At 46.2% G+C, this 18,634-nt stretch overlaps 1 protein-coding gene and 1 long non-coding RNA gene across 2 annotated transcripts in view; both read left to right on the top strand.

Moving 5' to 3' along the window:
- Positions 1–1,323: 1,323 nt before the first annotated feature.
- On the top strand, positions 1,324–5,850 carry LOC120511472. Its single transcript, XR_005629731.1, has 3 exons — positions 1,324–1,462; positions 2,616–2,697; positions 5,718–5,850. It is a non-coding gene; the product is annotated as an uncharacterized LOC120511472 (long non-coding RNA).
- Positions 5,851–7,452: 1,602 nt separating this feature from the next.
- The window catches only part of ABCA12 (ATP binding cassette subfamily A member 12), a 77,575-nt gene continuing 66,393 nt past the window's right edge, over positions 7,453–18,634 (top strand). The window contains exons 1-2 of the mRNA XM_039728577.1: positions 7,453–7,521; positions 11,575–11,668. Of these exons, the coding sequence (XP_039584511.1) occupies positions 7,453–7,521; positions 11,575–11,668 (163 nt within the window). The remainder of the gene's footprint in view (positions 7,522–11,574; positions 11,669–18,634) is intronic.

Genomic DNA, 18,634 nt, shown 5'->3' on the forward strand with positions numbered 1-18,634 from the left:
GGATATCTTGGACTTCAGACCAAGGAGTCCAGAATACAGTGACCAAAAAACCTTGCTAATAGTCAGAGGGGTCTGCCAGACATCCAGAGGTCCTGGAGGTGTGGCTGTAGACAACTTGCCTTTCAGCTTTACAGTGCACATGGAGTGGGACCAGCACAAACAGGACCTGTCTGACCTGCTGAGGAGGTCCTGCGTGGTGCATCACTCTGTGCCCACCAAGCATGGCTTGGTTTGGGTGTGATTGACCATCTGTGGCTATCCAGAAGCTGCTGGACTGGCTGTGCAAATCCATCCAGCAGTACTGGAGTTTGATTTCTCCTCTTTCTCTGCTCCATGCCCAGGATAACTTCCATGTGACAGCAAAGTCCCAATATCAACTCAAGATTTCATTTCTGTTTGAAAAGTGAAACTACAGCATAAGTCAGCCCTCTGAGGTGTAAATCTAGAGTGGGCTCTGTCTGCTTGGGCACCCAGGGATGTGCATCTCCCAGGACACCTCCCAAGGTAAGGACACATCATGGAAGTCCCAGTGAGGGCGTGCAGGTGGCAGGGAGAGGGGAACTGCAGACTCAGGGTGTGCAGGTGAGGCCCAGGTGGGTGGCAGCACATCTTCCAGCCCCTCCCAAGGTGCTGCCTCTCCCAGCACATGTCCCACAGCTGCTCCCCAGCTCTCCAAGGACCAGCCCATGTGTCCTGTGCTCAGGCACACACGGGCTTTGACGTGCAGGCCATAAACTCAGGGCATGCCTTCTGATGAGCCCTTCCCTGTGCACTGCACCTCCCAAAGGACTGATTCCTCCCAGGAAGGGTGCCTGCTGCTACAGTCACGAGGGAAAGGAGGGTGAGCACTCTCTCCCAGGCTGATTGCAGAGCCACCTGCCTTGCCCATCCAGTGGAGATTGCCCATCTCCACCCTGGGAGTCAGAGAATCAAACCCTCTTTTGGGACAGCTGCCTTTTATCAATGGCCTAAGAGATCTTTAACCTTTCCTTTGGTAGTAATGTAGGAGCTCTCAGAAATATTCTGCAGGTAAGCAAGCCCTTCTGTGCTCCTGCATCACTGCGGTGCTTGTGAGGGATTATTACAACACCTATTTTTCTCTACAGCAAGCAAGTTCCCAGCTCCAGGAGGCTGACAGGCCTTGTGTAACTTGTCATTACTCATCAGCACTCCCTATGCTCGTTTAGATCCCAGGGTGTGGTTTTAATTAGCTGATTTTGTAATAACACCCAGGTGACTTGGAGATGGGTAGTCACCCTAGAAACCTATCAGGCAGGAGTGTGGTGGCTCTGTGTCCTTAGACTGTGCTCTGAGATTGCTGTTTGCTCCTAGACATTGAGCTTGTGGGGTTGCCTGTCAGCCCTTCCCCACAGCTTCCAAGCCTGTTGGTGGATAAATCCCACAGAAATGATCTGTAGGTTATTCTCTGAAATGTGCAACCAGGTAGTAGAGAAAGAATATGGTAAGTGCCTGGGCTGGAAGTCCTGTCCTTGTTTTAGAGAGTCCATGTGGGAAGGAACATGTGTGAGTGCACTCCAGCTATGGAGGGAACAAACATTGCTCACAACTCAGTTGCTAAATCTGAGCAAGCCTTTAAGTAGGTGATTTATTATCCCATAATATAATTTAAAAACATTATTTTTCCTGTTTTTTGTATGATTATGTATCTTGGTCAAACCACTGCATTATGGAACATAGAAAAAAGCCTTTACTAAATCTGCATGATTGAGGATTTAACTTCCTTTGATGTTCAAATATTGTTAATTTTTAATTTGATACTATTTTAATCTTTCCATTGCATACAGAACAGCCCACCCATGATACAGCTGTTGTCCCAAGCACATCCTTCTTCTATGTTTCTTTATCCTTACAGTCTGTTCCTAGGCCTCTTGGAAGCTGTTTTGTTGGAGTTTTTTTGGGCAGCTTTGCTGACACTTTGGTTTGGAAAGCACAAGTGGTGCTCAGCCTTGGAAATACCAATTGTTCTTTGCAAAGTCAAACCTTTTTTTCACAGTGACATTGCTTTGACCTTGTTATCAGCCTTGCCATGAATAGTGTGATCCCTAATTAGTCCATCTGTCAGCTGTCCAGGCTCACGTGATGGGACAGGAGCATTGCTGGCAGATTGGAAACCAGCTGAAAGCACAAAGAATGATAAATGAGAAATGTCAGGATTTGGACACTGGTAGCCATCTCTTGTTGGCATCAGATCTGGGTTTAACATTGTTAAAGGCCTGAAGGAAGGGCTAAAGGACATCCTAATGAAACTCCCATATCGCCCACTTGCTCCAGCCTTGGGATTCAGTGGGTTTGTGTAGACTGGGAGTTGGGCCCTGGCCCCAAGAGTAAGGCTTTTGAGAAAGGGTTTTAATGAATCAGGCCTCACCTATAACTGTGTGAGCACAGCAAACCCCAAGTTAGTGGCTGTACTGCATCCTCTGAAGAACTGTACATCCTCAGAGTGGGGGGTGGCTCTACTGGTGGCCTTCTGCTGTACCAGGGAGAGACTAAACTGGAGTTGTTGGTGCCTGCCAGGACCTCCCAGCAGCTGCTGCCTTTCTCTGCTCATTTTGTGCCCACAAGTCTTTGCTGACTAACTTCTAATCCTGATCCAGTGTTGCGTGTCGATGGGATCACAGGAGTTTGCAACCACTGGAAGAGGGGGAGTGTGGAGCCTGCAAGCAGCCCTGTGGCAAGGTAGGTGTGCATGTGGGAGCCTCACAAATCCAGCCCTCAGTGCTGGGTGGGGTGGGAAATGATTCATGCCCCTGTAGGTTTGCTAGGACCAGATGTGGCTGAAGGTGACCTTGGGAGCAGAGGAGTAGGGTTAAAGACTGGCTGGGAACAGGGCACTCCTGAACAGAGGCACCGTGGCTTTAAAACCAAAAATTGCATTTCCCTGCCTTTTCCTAAATCTGCTCCAGCAAAGCATTGTTGACATAAGAGGGAAAACCCCAATGGTGAGCTCTTCTGCAAATCCTGTCCCAAATGTTTCAGCTTGTCATGCCGCTAATTCATTTGCAGGAAGCTTGGATTTAGGCTAAAATAAAATTTATTTTCATGCTCATCTGCTCTGCTATCAGAGAATCTCAAAGCTCTGCCTGGCCTGGGGGCTTGTTCCTGGAAACAAGGCTGCCTTGCAGGAATAAGGAGTTAATATCCAAGAACTTTGAGCCAAAAATCAGCTGCACAGTTCTCCTTGACCTCTTTGGGGCAGGTCCTGTGTGGTATAATCCTTGTATTGATGACAGTGACAGACCACTTGAGGGAAAACTGCTTCCAGGAGGGGCTGCTTTGCAAATGCATGTTAATAGGGGGGGGAAAAATCACCAAGAAGTAGTGGAAATGTATTTGGTGGCAGAGTGGTACTGTGGTGGTGCCATATCACCTGCAGTTTTATAGTGACTAAAAATAGTGCTGCCCATTGTCGTTTTTTGGAGTGTTCTGGATGTTTTTATGCTGAGTGAGCATCTCTCAAAACCGTGTCTTGTGCCTGATTTTAGGCACCCAGGAAATGTGTTGGAATTTGCATTTCCAGGCTCCTGCCATGCTGTTAGAAGGAACCAGGAGCAATTCCCAGCGAGTATGGGCAGCCTCTCCTGGGCAGTGCCATGGGCTGCTCAACAAAAGCCTTTTTTTACCATTTCTCAAGTGGTGTTTCAGTTTGTTTTACACCACTGCAGCATCATCCAGTGCTGTGCACTGTGTTGGCCAATGCTGGCAAGTCCTCAGGCAACTGCTGCTCCACCTGTGAGGGAGACAGGGCTTTAAATTGGTTATACTTGGTTATATGTTACCTTCCTTGGTGCTGCAAGGGCATGTGATGCTGGAATCATGGAATTGGTGAGGTTGGAAAAGACCTCAAAGCCCAAACATCTATGCACCCACCCCTGTGTACGCCTCAGAACCATGTCCCCAAATGCCACATCCACATGTATTTTTCAACACTTCCAGGGATAGACACTGGCACTGACTCCAAGGGGGTAGGTAGATATTCTGCCCTGTCAGGTTTGATCCCCTTGTGTTTCCAAGCCAAGCCAGGAGTGTTCATGAGCAGACAGCTGCATTTTGTGGTGCTGCTGTGTGGACCTGTCATTTTGGCCAGGAAACCAGTGAAATATGACTGATAAGTGTGGCCATTTCTTCCCATTCCCCCACTGTGTTAGGGCTGGAGAGAGCCCCCAGCACCCCCTGACTGAGCCTGTGCAGCAGCTCCTGCACAGCAGTTTGCTCTGTTCATGGATCCCTGCCATGCCTGTGGCACTCACTGCTGCCAGCCCTGGCACATTGGACCAGTAAGGACATGTCCTGCAAGAATGTTTCCAGCACTCTGGCAGATCATTCACTCATGGGCTTTATTCTGTCTTGCATCACTTGCCTCAGTTTTTATTTCTCATAGAGGTAGCTGGGCACACTTGGGAAGCACAAATGCATTCCTTGCTGCTGAAATAAAAACTTTTATTTGAAAGAGCATCCCCAAGGAAAGGTCTGTTGGTGGGCTCTGGCTCTGTGGAGTGAGTCTTCCTGCCCTGGAAGCTGCAGCCCCTGCAGGGTGATGTGAGCTGCAGTACAGGGGATGAATCATGGCTCTAATCATTTGCATTGGATAAAATCACAGTTCTCCCCTGAGAGCTTCTTCAGCTCCATGGGCACAGAAACAGATGCTGCTTTTCTTCTCAGTGATGTGAACCACCCCTCAGTGGGAAGGACATGTGCTGCAAGAATGTTTCCAGCACTCTGGCAGATCATTCACTCATGGGCTTTATTCTGTCTTGCATCACTTGCCTCAGTTTTTATTTCTCATAGAGGTAGCTGGGCACACTTGGGAAGCACAAATGCATTAATTGCTGCTGAAATAAAAACTCTTTTATTTGAAAGAGCATCCCCAAGGAAAGGTCTGTTGGTGGGCTCTGGCTCTGTGGAGTGAGTCTTCCTGCCCTGGAAGCTGCAGCCCCTGCAGGGTGATGTGAGCTGCAGTACAGGGGATGAATCATGGCTCTAATCATTTGCATTGGATAAAATTTCAGAGCTCCCCTGAGAGCTTCTTCAGCTCCATGGGCACAGAAACAGATGCTGCTTTTCTTCTCAGTGATGTGAACCACCCCTCAGTGGGTTTGCCCTTCAGCCCAGAAGAGCCCTGGTTGTTCAACCAGAGGAATAAACCAACTGTGGATGTATTAGGAGGGGGAAGAATTTGGCCTTTCCCTCCTTTTCCCCTCTGGCTGTTGGCACAGTGCGACATGTTCCTGCTCTGGTCACTTTGTCCACAGCCTCCTGTGCCATCTGCAGGAATTATTAAGCACAGGAATTAAAAAGCAGAAGAGTATAAGGGTTTAATAAAGTCCTCATCCTGTCTTCTGGAATGGGAATGCTGTGGTGTTTGGGGAGTTGAATGCAGGTGCTCTGAGAGCCAACTGACATTGAGTTATTCTGATTTTACAGTGATGATCTTGAACAAATTATCCTTTGGGTACTTCCCAAGGGGAATGTTTGTTGACTCAGTTCACAAAGGAAGTAAGGATGTGCATTTGCTTGGGAAAATTATTATCCAAATCATAGTGCTCTTTTGAAACAGTTGTTTGACTGAATACCAAAAAGAAGCAATCAGACACTTGCCTTAGAAGACCTTGGCAAGGCAGTGAATGGTGAAATTATAAATTTCTTCTCTCTTTACCCCCTCAGAGCAGAATTATCTATATTTGGATTTCTTTTTTCAGCCCCAGAGAGGAAGTGAATGAAGTTTGCAAATCGTCTTTGGACCAAATGCAGTGAATCTGGCTGTGCCTCCTATGTGGAGCTGAACTAGAGCAGTGTCCCAAGGAGCAGTGCTTGTGCTCAACTCCCAGACCCAAATGAGATCCCTCTCCCTCCTAAGGATATTTGGTAGAGAAATAAAAAGGGAATGTAGAGCTGGAAGGTTAGACATTTAGGTTTCTTCCCATTGCTATTAAAACTATACCAGGGAAGCTTTTTAGGTTAATTTTAGCTCCAGCTTCACTCCCACTGTTGGAATGTCCAATCTATTTAGGCTGAAGGTATGTGGGGCAGGGACTGTTCTGGATCTGTTGCCATTCCCACCTTTGCAGTGCTTCCTCACCAATCCAGAGAAGCTGTTTCCCTTCACCAAGTACCACATCTCTCTCTCAGTGCTTTCAACAATCCTTGGATCAAAATTCCTCTGCTGCCATCTCCACTCTGGTCCCTGGGTGGAGTTTGGCAAGGACTCCTTCAAAATGGTTTTCATTTTTGAGGCCTGAAGTTAGTTTGTGTCTGAAAGAAATGCCATGTACAGGAATGTTTTTGGATGTCTTTTTCAGTGCTTTCAGCAACCCTTGGATCAAAACTCTTCTGGTGCCATCTCCACTCTGGTCCCTGAGTGGAGTTTGGCAAGGACTTCTTCAAGATGGTTTTCATTTTTGAGGCCTGAAGTTTGTGTCTGAAAGAAATGCCATGTACAGGAATGTTTTTGGATGTCTTTTGTGGAATATGCTGAGAACAATGATGTTTTCCATTGCTTGCCAAGTGCTTCAAGGATGGTCTTGGTGTTAGCAGACACCTGAGGGGGACCAGAGCTCTTCCAGCTGACCAGAGCCCAGCAGACAAATCCATATTTCAGATTTATGCTGGTCCTTTTGTGCAATGAGCAGTTCCCTGTGCTGTCATTGCTTTCCACTGTACCTGCCTTTTGTCTTTCCTCTCAATATTTTTAGGCACCACTAGCTTGGGAAATTCAATGATTAGTTGAATAATGAGTATTTAAGCCACACTAGCGCTCTGAAATCTTGTGAAATCTGACCTGTTCTCAGGGGACTTGGTGTGTTTCATGGAAACCAGTCAGTGAGAACTCCAGGACTTGATTTCCTGGAGGAAAGGGAAGATGCAGGAAGCCAGGCAGTTGGATCAGTCCCTGAGATGCATGCTGTGGCAGTGGATGCTTTCTTCCCAGGCATTGCCTGTGAACCCAGGGAAGTCAGACTGGCCTGGCAAGTGGCCTAACTCTGCTGCTGATGACACCTCTCCAGCAGAAGCCGTGTGTGGGCAGACAGGGAGTTTCATCATGGGGAGGAGGAGGCGTGCATCACCTTTTGTTTAAGCAGAAGCATCTTTTTGGAATGCTATCCATTTTATCGCTGAGGGCTTGGACAGGGAGCATCCAGGAGAGGCTGGATATTGTAATTAACACAAGTGGAGGCAGGCTGCTGCATCTGCCCGCCCGCCCGGAGAGGAAGAACCTGTTGAATTTGCTAGGAGCTATTGCTGTGAGGACAAGAGCCACAGTTCCTGGGAGTACAGCAGCCACAAGTGGATGGAGTAGCTGCTTCAGAGCTATGCTGTGGGGAAGAGGCAGAGGCCTGGATTTTGGACACTGGTTGCCCTTTTGGGTTAGAGCCTCCACTTTTGCCTCCTAAGCGCGGGGAGGAGGAACACGCAGCCCCCTCGCTCTCGGCAAGGATGGCTGCACTCTCCCAGCACCTCAGGATCCTGCTCTGGAAGAACTGGCTGAGTGTCAAGAGGCAGCTGGTGAGTGTGGGGACAGAGGAGTGCAGGAGGGGGATCCTGGAAACACCAGGAGCTGAGGAGCAAGGGGGGCACTGCAGAGTTGCAGTGTTGCAGAGTTGTGCTGTTAGATTGGGAGGCTGGTGGTAGCAGCAGAAGGAAGGAAGGGAATGGCACAGAAGTGAAGGTGGGTCTTGTGTGAAGTCAGGAGTCCAGACTGAGCACCGTGGATGCCTCTCTTGTTCCCTTGGGACAATATCTGTGCAGACAAAACCATGCACAGACTCGTGGGCAGACCTGAGTTAGGGCTGCAGTTCTGTACCTGCTGCCATGTGAGCAGCCCCTGTGCCTGGTTCACAGCCTCTGAGGAGCCCCTGGGATTTGGGGGTGATGGGGCTGCCCTTACACAGAGCCATTTGTAAAGAAGTAGCTCTGAGAGATGCAGGTAGGACAGATTTCCAGTGCAGTCCGGTGTGCTGCAAATCAAACACCCCAATGACCTTTCTGCCTGAAAGATAAACCATTGCCAGCAATGTCCAGAGAGGGATCTGAGCTGCAGCAGCATCAGGGAGCAAATGTTCCTTTGGGAGGCATTGCATGGCCAGGCAGAGTAGTTTTGTCCCAGGCCAGTTTTGGTCCAGCTCTGTGTGGTATTTTCAGCAAAAGCCTGGGCAGTTCAGGGGGCTGCACCATAACCTGTGCTCCAGAAACCCAAATGTGGTGGAGTTTCAACTTGCCTTGGTGGAATGGAAAGCTTGGCAGGCACAGGAAGTGCTGGCCAAAGAGAGATGTCCATGGAGCGTGTGATGGAGGATGAAGTGAAAAGCCTTGTATGACTGTGTGCTTCTGCAAGGTCTGTCCAGCCTACCCTGCCCTATCTCCTGGTTGTGGAGCCTGATTCAGGGACAAGCTGGGTGCCTCTGACTCCTGTGGGTATGCTGTGTGCCTCAGAGCCTTCTTCACTGCTGCTAAATTCACTTTTCCTGAGATGCAGAAGAATCCCCATAAATTGCCTCTAATTTCTCAAGAGAAATTGTAACAGCCTCGTTAAAAGCAGAGGCTTGGGTCCCTTTTAGCTCTTGTGTAGCCTGAGTAAATGCCACCTAAGCCCTGCCTGTGCTTCTGACCACAGTCTGACTTGCTGTAATTCTGGTTTCCTGTGGAGTTGAAATATCAACTCTGTAGAACTGAAATGTCAATTAAAATAAAAATCTGGTCGCTGCTGACTATTTTGTGGCAGGCATGCCTTGCAACCCTCCTTAATTTCCCTCTCTTGCTCCAAATTAGGAAGCTTGCTCAGGCTGAGGAGGGTGTGAGGAGGTAAACTCAGATCTTTATGGGAGCAAAGTTGGGCCTGAGTGCCAAAGGAAACTGGAGATATTGGTGCCTCTTGTGTCTTGCACTTCATTATTTAAACAGAAGCAGGAAGGGGAGAGAAAATGTGCACTCACCCAGAGATCCTAAATCAGCTCTGAGAGATTAAATCAATTTTTAGTAGTGAAATAATCCAGCAACTAAGAGATTATGCAATTTACACCACAGTTCTTAGTGTCTCAAGAGCCAGATTGAGGTTGGTTGTGGTTCCATTCGAGTCAACACGTTCCACCTGCAAACAGTTTGGCCAGGGTGCTTGTCTTGTTTTTGTTTATTAGAAAAGCCTGGGACAGTGGGAATGCTGTGATGTTGCAACTGATGTGCCCAGCTACTATTAAATCCAATTAAGTCACAGGACAGAGATACTGAGAGAAGACATGTCTGGAAAGTGGGGAGTGTAAGCTTAAAATGGGGAGGGACAATGATTTTCCTGAGTAGGAGCAATCAGTATTCATTTATTGTCCCAGGAATGTGACAGATGTCCAGCCCTTCCTTTAGGCAGCTTCTGACTAATATCAGTTTCTGTGCTGTTACCCCATAATTTTACTTTAGCCTGTGTGGTGCTAAACAAGGAGGACACATTAATAATACCATTTGCATGAGAATTAATCACAGTTAAACTGCCTGTTTGGGGACTGATTATAGGGAAAGCATCTGATATAAAAAATTACTAAAATATGTCAGTGCCAGTGATGGATCTTGTTACAGGTTGGCAGTGTATACATAAAAAGCAGGAAGGGTAATGTCTGTCTAAGCTAAAAAGTGACTGAATGCTAAAATTATAGGAGCACCTCTAAAGGGGTGTGTGGGGAGGTGCCTTGTGGTTTGATGCCTGTCACTTACCTATTTTGGGGCATGAATTTGCTGCTACTTTCAAGCCTGAGTCACCTCATCAGGGGCGATAGGACGGAGTTGCTGTAGAACAACCATCTTTAAGCTGAGTTGCTCTCCAGGATTTGTTTGTCTGTCTGTTTGGTTTTATGTTCCAGTGAGTGTTACAGGAAATGAAAACACGGTTATAGGCTTGGAATTACTTTGGGAAACAGCTTTGGGTAATATGTGCTGATCTGAAAAAAAAAAAAATAGCAACACAACGATGAGAAATGGGATTATTTTGAAGAAAGACATCTTTGCAGTTCCAAAAATTGGCATGAAGGTAGAACAGCAATTTTGTAGCACAGAGGAGTTTCAGTTTAACTACTGATGGATGGAAAACTCTTAATCTAGTAAACATGGGAGCCAACTCACCAGCTAGTGCAAAAGCAAGGGATTATTTGAATAATTACAATTTCCTAGCTCACAAAACACCAAGGCTTGTATTTTAAGATTTTGGGCATCCTCCCTAGATTGGTTTACTACACTAGATGATTCATTCTAGTGTTTTCTTAATTCTTGTCCATTGAAAGGGGCAACCCTCATGTCAGAGGCAAGAGTTCTGTACATATTCATGTGTTTTCCAACACATTAGGGCAATGTTGCATTATTTCTCTTCCACCTTAAGTGGAATTTCTTCTTATGTGGAAGAAATTCCTCCATGTGAGGGAGGTGAGGCACTGGCAGAGGTTGCCCAGAGAAGCTGTGGCTGTCCCTGGATCCCTGGAAGTGTCCAGTGGCAGGTTGGATGGGTTTGGGGTACTCTGGGATAGTGAAAGGTGTCCCTGCCCATGGCAGGGTGTAGGACTGTATCAACTTTAAAGTCCCTTTAACCAAAACCATTCTGGGAATCATCTCAGCTCATGTGTACACACTGCCACAGTCTGGAGATGGAAATGTGCCAGGGATTTGGGCTGCTGGGGTCGGAAGTTCTTACAAGGGTTTTTTCTTGATGATGGGTGTTCAGATGTGCATTCTGTTTGCTGGTTGCACAACTCCATAAACCCCTTCCTCTACCATGCTTGGGCTCCACATCTTGTGAATGACCACTGTGAAAATCCTTTCTTCCAAGGATTCTTCTCTATCAGCTTTAAAGTCCCTTTAACCAAAACCATTCTGGGAATCATCTCAGCTCATGTGTACACACTGCCACAGTCTGGAGATGGAAATGTGCCAGGGATTTGGGCTGCTGGGGTCGGAAGTTCTTACAAGGGTTTTTTCTTGATGATGGGTGTTCAGATGTGCATTCTGTTTGCTGGTTGCACAACTCCATAAACCCCTTCCTCTACCATGCTTGGGCTCCACATCTTGTGAATGACCACTGTGAAAATCCTTTCTTCCAAGGATTCTTCTCTCTACCACGAGAGTCCACTGGTTGTGAAAAACAGCTAAATCTTTTTGGGAAAACTGCTGTAGGCTTTCCAAACACTTTAATTTTGGGGTACAGGTCAATTGAAGTTGTATTTACCCATCATTTCACTGAAAGTGAAACCAAGCTTTCACACTGCAGCTGCTTTATCTTCTGCTTCCCAGCATGCCTTTACTGTGACATAGCAGTGTCTCAAAGCTGGGTAAACACAGTTCCCCATAATTACCAGCCAACCTGAAACCTTGTGCTGCTTTCAGCCTTGTTATTTCCTCTTAAAATCTTCAGTAGTTTTTCTTCCTCAATAGATAATGCTTGGATTTTAATTGTATGCATGCCAAGACAGGTGTGATTTACAATGCACCTCCTAACTCACTTAGGGCACTGCTTGTGCATTCCAGCCAGGCTCTGGGTACCTTCAATGCCACAAACGTAACCGATATATTTTCATTGCTGTTTTATAGGTATGGTCGTTTGTTTTAATTTCCTGGCCTGTGGTTGTTTTCATAATCTTGGCCATTATCCGTCTCAAATTCCCTCCAGAACCACAGCAAAACTGTAAGTAACTGGTTTGTTTTTATGTCTGTGGGGTTTAGTTCTCATTTCGGTGACTGATGTGTTCACTTGATGTGTTTTGTTACTTTTACAAATTTGGCTCCTTATAGTTTCCAGTGGAGATTTCCTGGGATGCTTCATGCTGTAAATAAAATGTGTGTGCTCCACTGAGGTTGTTTTTGCTCATGTTTTTTTTTTCCAAATTAGCTTTATAATTAGAAAACAACCTTAAAGAACTGTCTCATCAAGATTTATTTGGATGCTGCTCTGTAGACAGCAATATAAATTTCCAGGATAAAGTGAGGGAGAAGAGGGCAGCTGGGGGAGAGCTTACTCAGTAAAACGAGTGAGGGTAAAGGCTGCAAGTGTGATTATGCAGGTGAGGTGGCAAACATGAGGTTGGTCAACATGAAAGGTTTAACCTTGTGCATACCACAGGCAAAATGTGAACATTTAAATATCTCACTGCTAAGGTGAAGAGTGATAACTTGCTTGGCTCCTGGGCCCTGATGGTGCATATGAGCCCCTTGTAGTAAAAACAGCAGCTCCTTGGGTGGGTCAGTAGTTGGTGGGGGTCACATGGGTGAAAGTTTGCACAAGCTGGTTGTCACTTGCAAGCCTGGCTCCTTGGGTCAGGAAGTGTCCATCTCAGAGCAGGGACGCACTTGGGTCTGCTCCAAAGCACTTCTGCTGATCAGTGAGTCCTTACCACCACCAGAAGCATGTCCCAGCCTGAGCACATTTGTTCATGAAGTTATGGAGTAAAGCAGAGCAAAGAGTTCATCCGTTGGGAGCTTTTTTATCTTTCACAGTGTTAGTTTTGAGCTGAATCAAATAATAGAGCCATAGAATGGTTTGGCTTGGAAGGGACCTTAAAGATTTTCAGCACCTGGTTGATAGCAGGGACACCAGCATGGATGACCCACATGGGGCTGTCATGAGCCTGGAGGAGCAAGGCCCTGGCATGGACAAGGCTGGGGGTTTGTATTTGGGGCAGGGAAACTGATGCAGGATGACAGGAGACCATGCCTGGCAGCAGAGGAGACAAGCAGGTAGCTCCCAGTGTTTGTAGCTGTCCCATGTGTGAGGTTTGGTTAGGAGGGATGTGCCTCTGAACACTGGGAATGTTCACCCTGGTGAGTGCCAGGTGTGATTCTCTGGTTAGAAACTCCTCGTTCCTCTGTGAGGTGTGAGAAAGGACCACACTGACAAGTATCAGACATGAAATTAGGATAGTCCTTGTAGCAGAGAGCTTACAGCCCAATCCCACTGAAGCATTATGTACCTCCTTCCATGGGCAGGGATGTAGGCAAGTTCTTCCTGAAAGTATCACAGGAATTCTTTAATGGGAAAGGACATTCTTGAAGTGTTGGGATCATTTTTTAACCCCAAGCCCATCTGCTGTCAGCAAAAGACCTCTTTAGGCATGTTATATATTCCAAGTTCTCCCAAATTCCCTTGAACAAGTTGGAGCAGGCAAGACAGGACATGTTGTACTTTGTGAAAACCCCAGATTTTGCCAAGTGTGGAAATGGCAGACCTCCCACGCTGCCCCATCAGTTGTACTTCCTGTCCCCAATAAATCAGATGGGTTGGATGTCAAGGGAGCCATCTGGATGGGGAAATATTTATTCTTTTATTTGACACAGTTATTAGTTTGAACCTATTTTTATTTGGAGCGTTTTTGCCTGGATGATCACATCTCTGCCTTAATGAATTAATAGGAATAATCTTATGAACTGCAAGTAACACCATCAATTGTGCTTTGCAGGAGAGGGGAAAGTTGGGCAGTGTCTTTGGATGAGTTCCCTTTCCTTCTGTAGATTAATTTTATTTCAGTACAAGTCTCAGTAAGTATGTGAGTAGGCGTCTGTCTCTCTTAGAAGTTGATGATAGGAGCTCTCTATTGCAAGAGAGGTTTTTTGTTGGAAAATAATGGTTTTTTTTGTATTCTTGTGATCCAGATGTTCACAGACCATCTAAGAATCCTGAGGGAATAGAGAAGGATGCTAACCAGAGCATCAAACAGCCAGTTTCTGCTGCTATTATAGTTAAATAAGAACAGTCGCTTGACAATTACTCTTTTTTTTTTTTTTTTTTTTTTTTTTTTACAACTGGAAAAAATGTATCAAACTTTTTGCTTGGAAAGCAAAAGATAAATCACTTGGGAAACTTTCCTTTTTGATAGAAAAGCAGGCGGGGGTGGACACATCCAGAAAAGCTATTACAGGAGGGGATTTTATTCATTTTATTCATAAAATTCACCTTATGCTGAGTTCCAGTGCCTGCCTTAAGACAGAATTGTTAAGTAGTGACAAGAAGCTGTTTCCAGTTCTGCTGTCAAGAGATTATTGCAGGTAGACAAAAGTCAGGAGGCACAGAATCAATGGCACAGAGATGGAATAAGCTACTCAGATGCTGAGGTTTGGAGCCTTAGAGATAACCCCATAGAAAATCCCACTCTGTAAACTTATCTTGTGTATTCAGGGCCACAGAAATATCATGAAATCTTTTTGTTTTTCAATTAAAACAGCTCAAATTCGAGACAGTAATTTCTTCTGAAGGACAGCTAATACACATTGAATAGATGGAGGATTATGTAGAGAAATTACCTGGCAAGTATCAGTCAAGGGTGAACAAATGGCAAGGGCTTCCTGCAGGAGCAAGTTGCTTGTGCTGAATTATATTGTGTAGCACTTAATGCAAAGGGAGCTTGTGCCAGCCTGAGCTTCAGAGGGAAATGACATGCCAAATAAATGTCACCACTCAAGAGGTGCTCATAGGAGAACTAAGAGCTGAGGAAAACAAGGAGCTGAAGTCTGATAAATAATTTTCTTCACAACTAAAGCGTCTTGTATCTAGGAGGTAAGAAAACCCTATCTCTTCTTTATTCAGGGATTCTGTTTGATGATGTGTTTCCAGGTCAGCAGAGATTGTTGTCAGGAGAAATGAAAAAGAGATTTCACTGTCTGCATACCCAGTTTCTGTGATGATCCCTGAGCCTTACAAACAAAATCCCCATCCAACTTACTATTCACATTGCAGTTGTGACTTCTGACCCTTTTATTTCAGCCTTTGTCTTTGCTGGGAGACATTGGGATGTGTATGTGTGGAATAGGAAACTCTGCACTGGAAGCTGCAGGTGAAAGCCACTGGGTTTGATGGTATCATGCAGACTTCTGTGCCTGTATCACCTGTTTTCTAGAGCAGGGACACGAGTCCCTTTCCATCCTACAGGTTTTAGCAAGGTATGGGAATTGTGTACGAGATACAATCTGTCCCTCAGGGCTCAGCCCACTCAGTCTGCAGAGGAGCCCAATTACGCTCCTTGCTTTAACGAGCTGTCACACCCTGTCACACCCTCCCCGCCCGATTTCTTCCTTTCCTGCTGGCCTCCTCTCCCCTGCTGCCAGTTGAGCATCATCAGAATTCCCGGCAAGAGCTCTCTAGGGTGTGGTTACAGAACCCTGAGCTGTGGGGAGGATGTGGGACAAACCCCACCCCTGTTAGAGCCCGGGTCTGCTCCTGTGGCACTCCCCGGGACAGCTGGCTGTCACAGACAGTTCTTCTTCATGGAAAGTAGCTCTGCTCTTGGGTCTGCTCTTAAATCCACCAAATTCTGCCAGGGGAGTTCGTTGGCAGAACTTTTCCCAGTGAAGCACTTTCTACCCTTCACCTCTGCCCAGAATTCCCTCCCAGATTTCCCCAGCGTTGTGGAGATTCCTGCAAGGGTGCATTGCATTCACTCAGAGATGTTTGTCAGAGACACCCAGCAGCAGAGTCCTGCACGAGGCTGCTCTTTGCAGCCAGTATTCTGGGGGAATATCATCAGAATTGGTCAGTACCAGCACAGGTGTTTGGTCTAGCTCGGAGCCAGAGCTGTGTGGCACAGCGCTGTGCCACTCTCATTCTGCTCTCATTCTTGGCTCCAGTGCTCCTGGGAGAAGGAAGGCCCAGGATAGCCTCTCTCTCTCTCTCATCCCATTCAGTCTTACTGTGATGGGTAGCTAGGATTTGAACAGGTCCAGAACTGGCTGGAAAAATCAGTATAGGCCCCTGAGGAGACCTCTCTGATGCCTTAGAAGGTATCTCACCTGGAGGTGAGAAAACTCTGAAAATATGCTGTACTTTATAGGAATTTGCCTCTTAGTTGGAGGCACCTGTATTCATCTCTTTTCCCAGTAATGTGGAAAAATTAATAGGTTCCCATGCTAATTACAGGGAGTTGGGATGATGGCTCAGCTGCACAGGCCACTCCATTCATTTGGATAAGTCATGGATATTTATGCAAGTCATAATCCACCCCCAGGGTTCAGCCTATTCTGCACGCAGACAAGCACACAGCAGACTTCAGGCTCTCCTTCACCACTTGCCTGTGGTGAGCAGCCCCACTCCTTGTGTTCCTTTACACTGCTTCATTTCCCTCCCCTTCATTTCTGTCAGTCTTTCCCCCCTTTCTGCACATCAGTTTTCTGTCTGTGCCCATCTGCAGTGATTAGGAAAATGCCTCACCGTTTCTCTGGCTTTGGTGTGAATGTTTTTTTTCATTCTGTTGTGCAAGGGAGCAGGCTGCCATATAACTCTCTGTTTCATTAAACCAAACCTGAAGGGGGTATGGATTATATTAATTAACCCCATGTTTGCTGGAATAGACATATACACTGGTCTCCTTGCATGCAAAAGCAGTGCCCAGCCATACAGTTCCTCATCTTCCCCTTGGCTTGGAGATCAACTGCTTAAAGAGAGCACTGTGATGTTTGTAATGCTTCCCTTGTCATAAATCTCCACACTTCCCTTTCTTTCCACAGACTCTTCTGCCTTCTGGGGTGTGACTGAAGGATGCTCAGGGTTGGAGCTGGGAACTCCTGACTTACCACTGTGATTTTTCCTTCCTCATTGAAGCACGGCCTTGGGGCCGTCACTTAATTCTAATTGACTTCCTGAAACATCTCAGTCCAGGTGCTGGGATCTAAAAGGGCAGAGGTATTTTTCCAAAGGTGCTGAGCAGCTTGGCTTAGACTGAAATTAGTTGTTGATGCCTGTGTTTCTGGAAAGGCAGTCACTTTTGGTTAAAGAATCTAAACCTGGGCTCTGGAGGCACTCGGCATTTAAAGATGTTGGTTGGGTAAACACAGTTTTTGTGCAGGTGTTTTTGCAAGAGTCTAGGTATGGATTTAAGCTTTTAGGTTCCAGTTTCTTGCTGGGAAATGTCCTGACTCTCTTCTTAGGTCCTGTTTGGGTAGTCCCCTGCTGCTCATACAGACAAGATCAACCTGGCTGTGCTACAGGACCGGGTTAGTCTTGTTTACATTAAATATTGCTTTAAGAGCCCTCTAGGAAAAGGGCTTGTGTGCAGTTCCTGCTTTCTCCTGGTGTATTTGTGCTTCAGGCAGTGGAGCATCCCTTCCTAGCACTGTCAGCCTCCTCAGCTCTGCCCCGTGGTGCAGCTCTGTCATTTCCCCACCTTGCCCTGAGTTTGCAATACCTCTTGAAGGGTTCCAGGTTCCACCTCCTCTCCTTTGTTCCTGTCTTTGGTGTGGAGCTTTTCTCCTCCCTTTACACCTGCTGCTCTTTGGCTCCTTTGTGATTTTGATGCTCTCTGCTCTTTATGTCCTCCCTGATCAGTCCCTGAACCTGACGCGATCCGATCGCAGCGCTAATTTTTAATTTATTAAATAAGGAGGTGGAAATGGAAGGTCTGTGGGCGAGCAAAACCAGCTTGCCCAGTCTTAATAAGCATGGAAGTAGATTCTGTCTGCTCTGGGCTGGTCTTATTGCAGAGCCTGAAGTGCTTGGGGGAGGAATTGGGCAACAAAATGAAATGTTTCTTCCATGGAGGCCACAGAGGGAGGGAGGAGTCTGGCTGTGAGCTGTCTGCTGCTTTGATTGCAGTGTCCTAGGCAGGCAGCTGGGGACATCGTGAGAAAACAGGGGTCCTGTTGCTGTAAAGATAAAAAAATGCAAGGCTTTAAATCTCACCCAGCCACGCTGGGTGTCCAGGGGGCTTGGATGGATTTATCTGGGATCCTGCTGTGCTTTCATTTCAAAAATCAGGAGATGCAAAAGGACGCTGTAGTGAGGTGGGGATCAGTCTGTTCTGCCATGTCTCAAGTGAAAAGATGAGAGGAAATGGCCTTAAATTATGCCAGGGGAGGGTCAGATTAGATATTAGAAAAAAAAAAAATTGCACTGAAATGTCACAGCAATAGAAGTGCCAGGGCAATTAAATATTCTCTTTTAATAGGTAAGGCATAAGCCAACTGGGTATTCATGTATAAAATGTTCCCTGCTTAAAAATTAATCTCATCCCATAGATTTGATGATTTGGTTTAGTTTTTGGAGAGAAATTCAAAGTCCTAGCATTAGCGTAAAGCTTTGTACAATTAAAATAAAAAGGCAGCTTAAGTTGTTACTGATAAATAGATGTGAACAAAGCTGGAAATGGACAGTTCCATGTGGTTGAAGGGAAACAGGATCTTTGTCATGTCATGAAACAGGCACTTTTGTCTTTTTGGCTGTTGAAAAAAGCAGAAATTAAAATTTCAAGTGACCCTGTGTGACAATGAGAAAGACTAGAAGGGAAGCCAGAAGGTTGTGTGTGCACAAACACAACCAAACATTTGGCACAGAAAGTTGGGAGGAGGTCACCACAGCAGGACATATTCTCACTAGGAGTTTTTGTGACTCTTGAGATAAATATGGATCACGGCTGATAAACAGTTTGGGGTCTTTTGCTGCTCTGGGTTAGACCCCCACTGCTCAGGAATAATTTCAAGAGAGCATGTAGGAACACAGCACAGAGTGTTCCCTCCACTACAAAAATCCTGAAAGTTTTGAGCTTTCTTCAGCCAGAAGCTGAGGGGGTTTGATCCATGTGATCATTTTAGTAGCTGCTGACAAATCTATTTTTTGTGAATTTGTCTAATTCTTTTGAAATCAGTATCTGCTTTATCCCATGGCAGTAGGTTC

The sequence above is a fragment of the Passer montanus genome, unplaced genomic scaffold (assembly GCF_014805655.1).
Source record: "Passer montanus isolate IOZ18808 unplaced genomic scaffold, ASM1480565v1 scaffold66, whole genome shotgun sequence".
Lineage (NCBI taxonomy): Eukaryota > Metazoa > Chordata > Aves > Passeriformes > Passeridae > Passer > Passer montanus.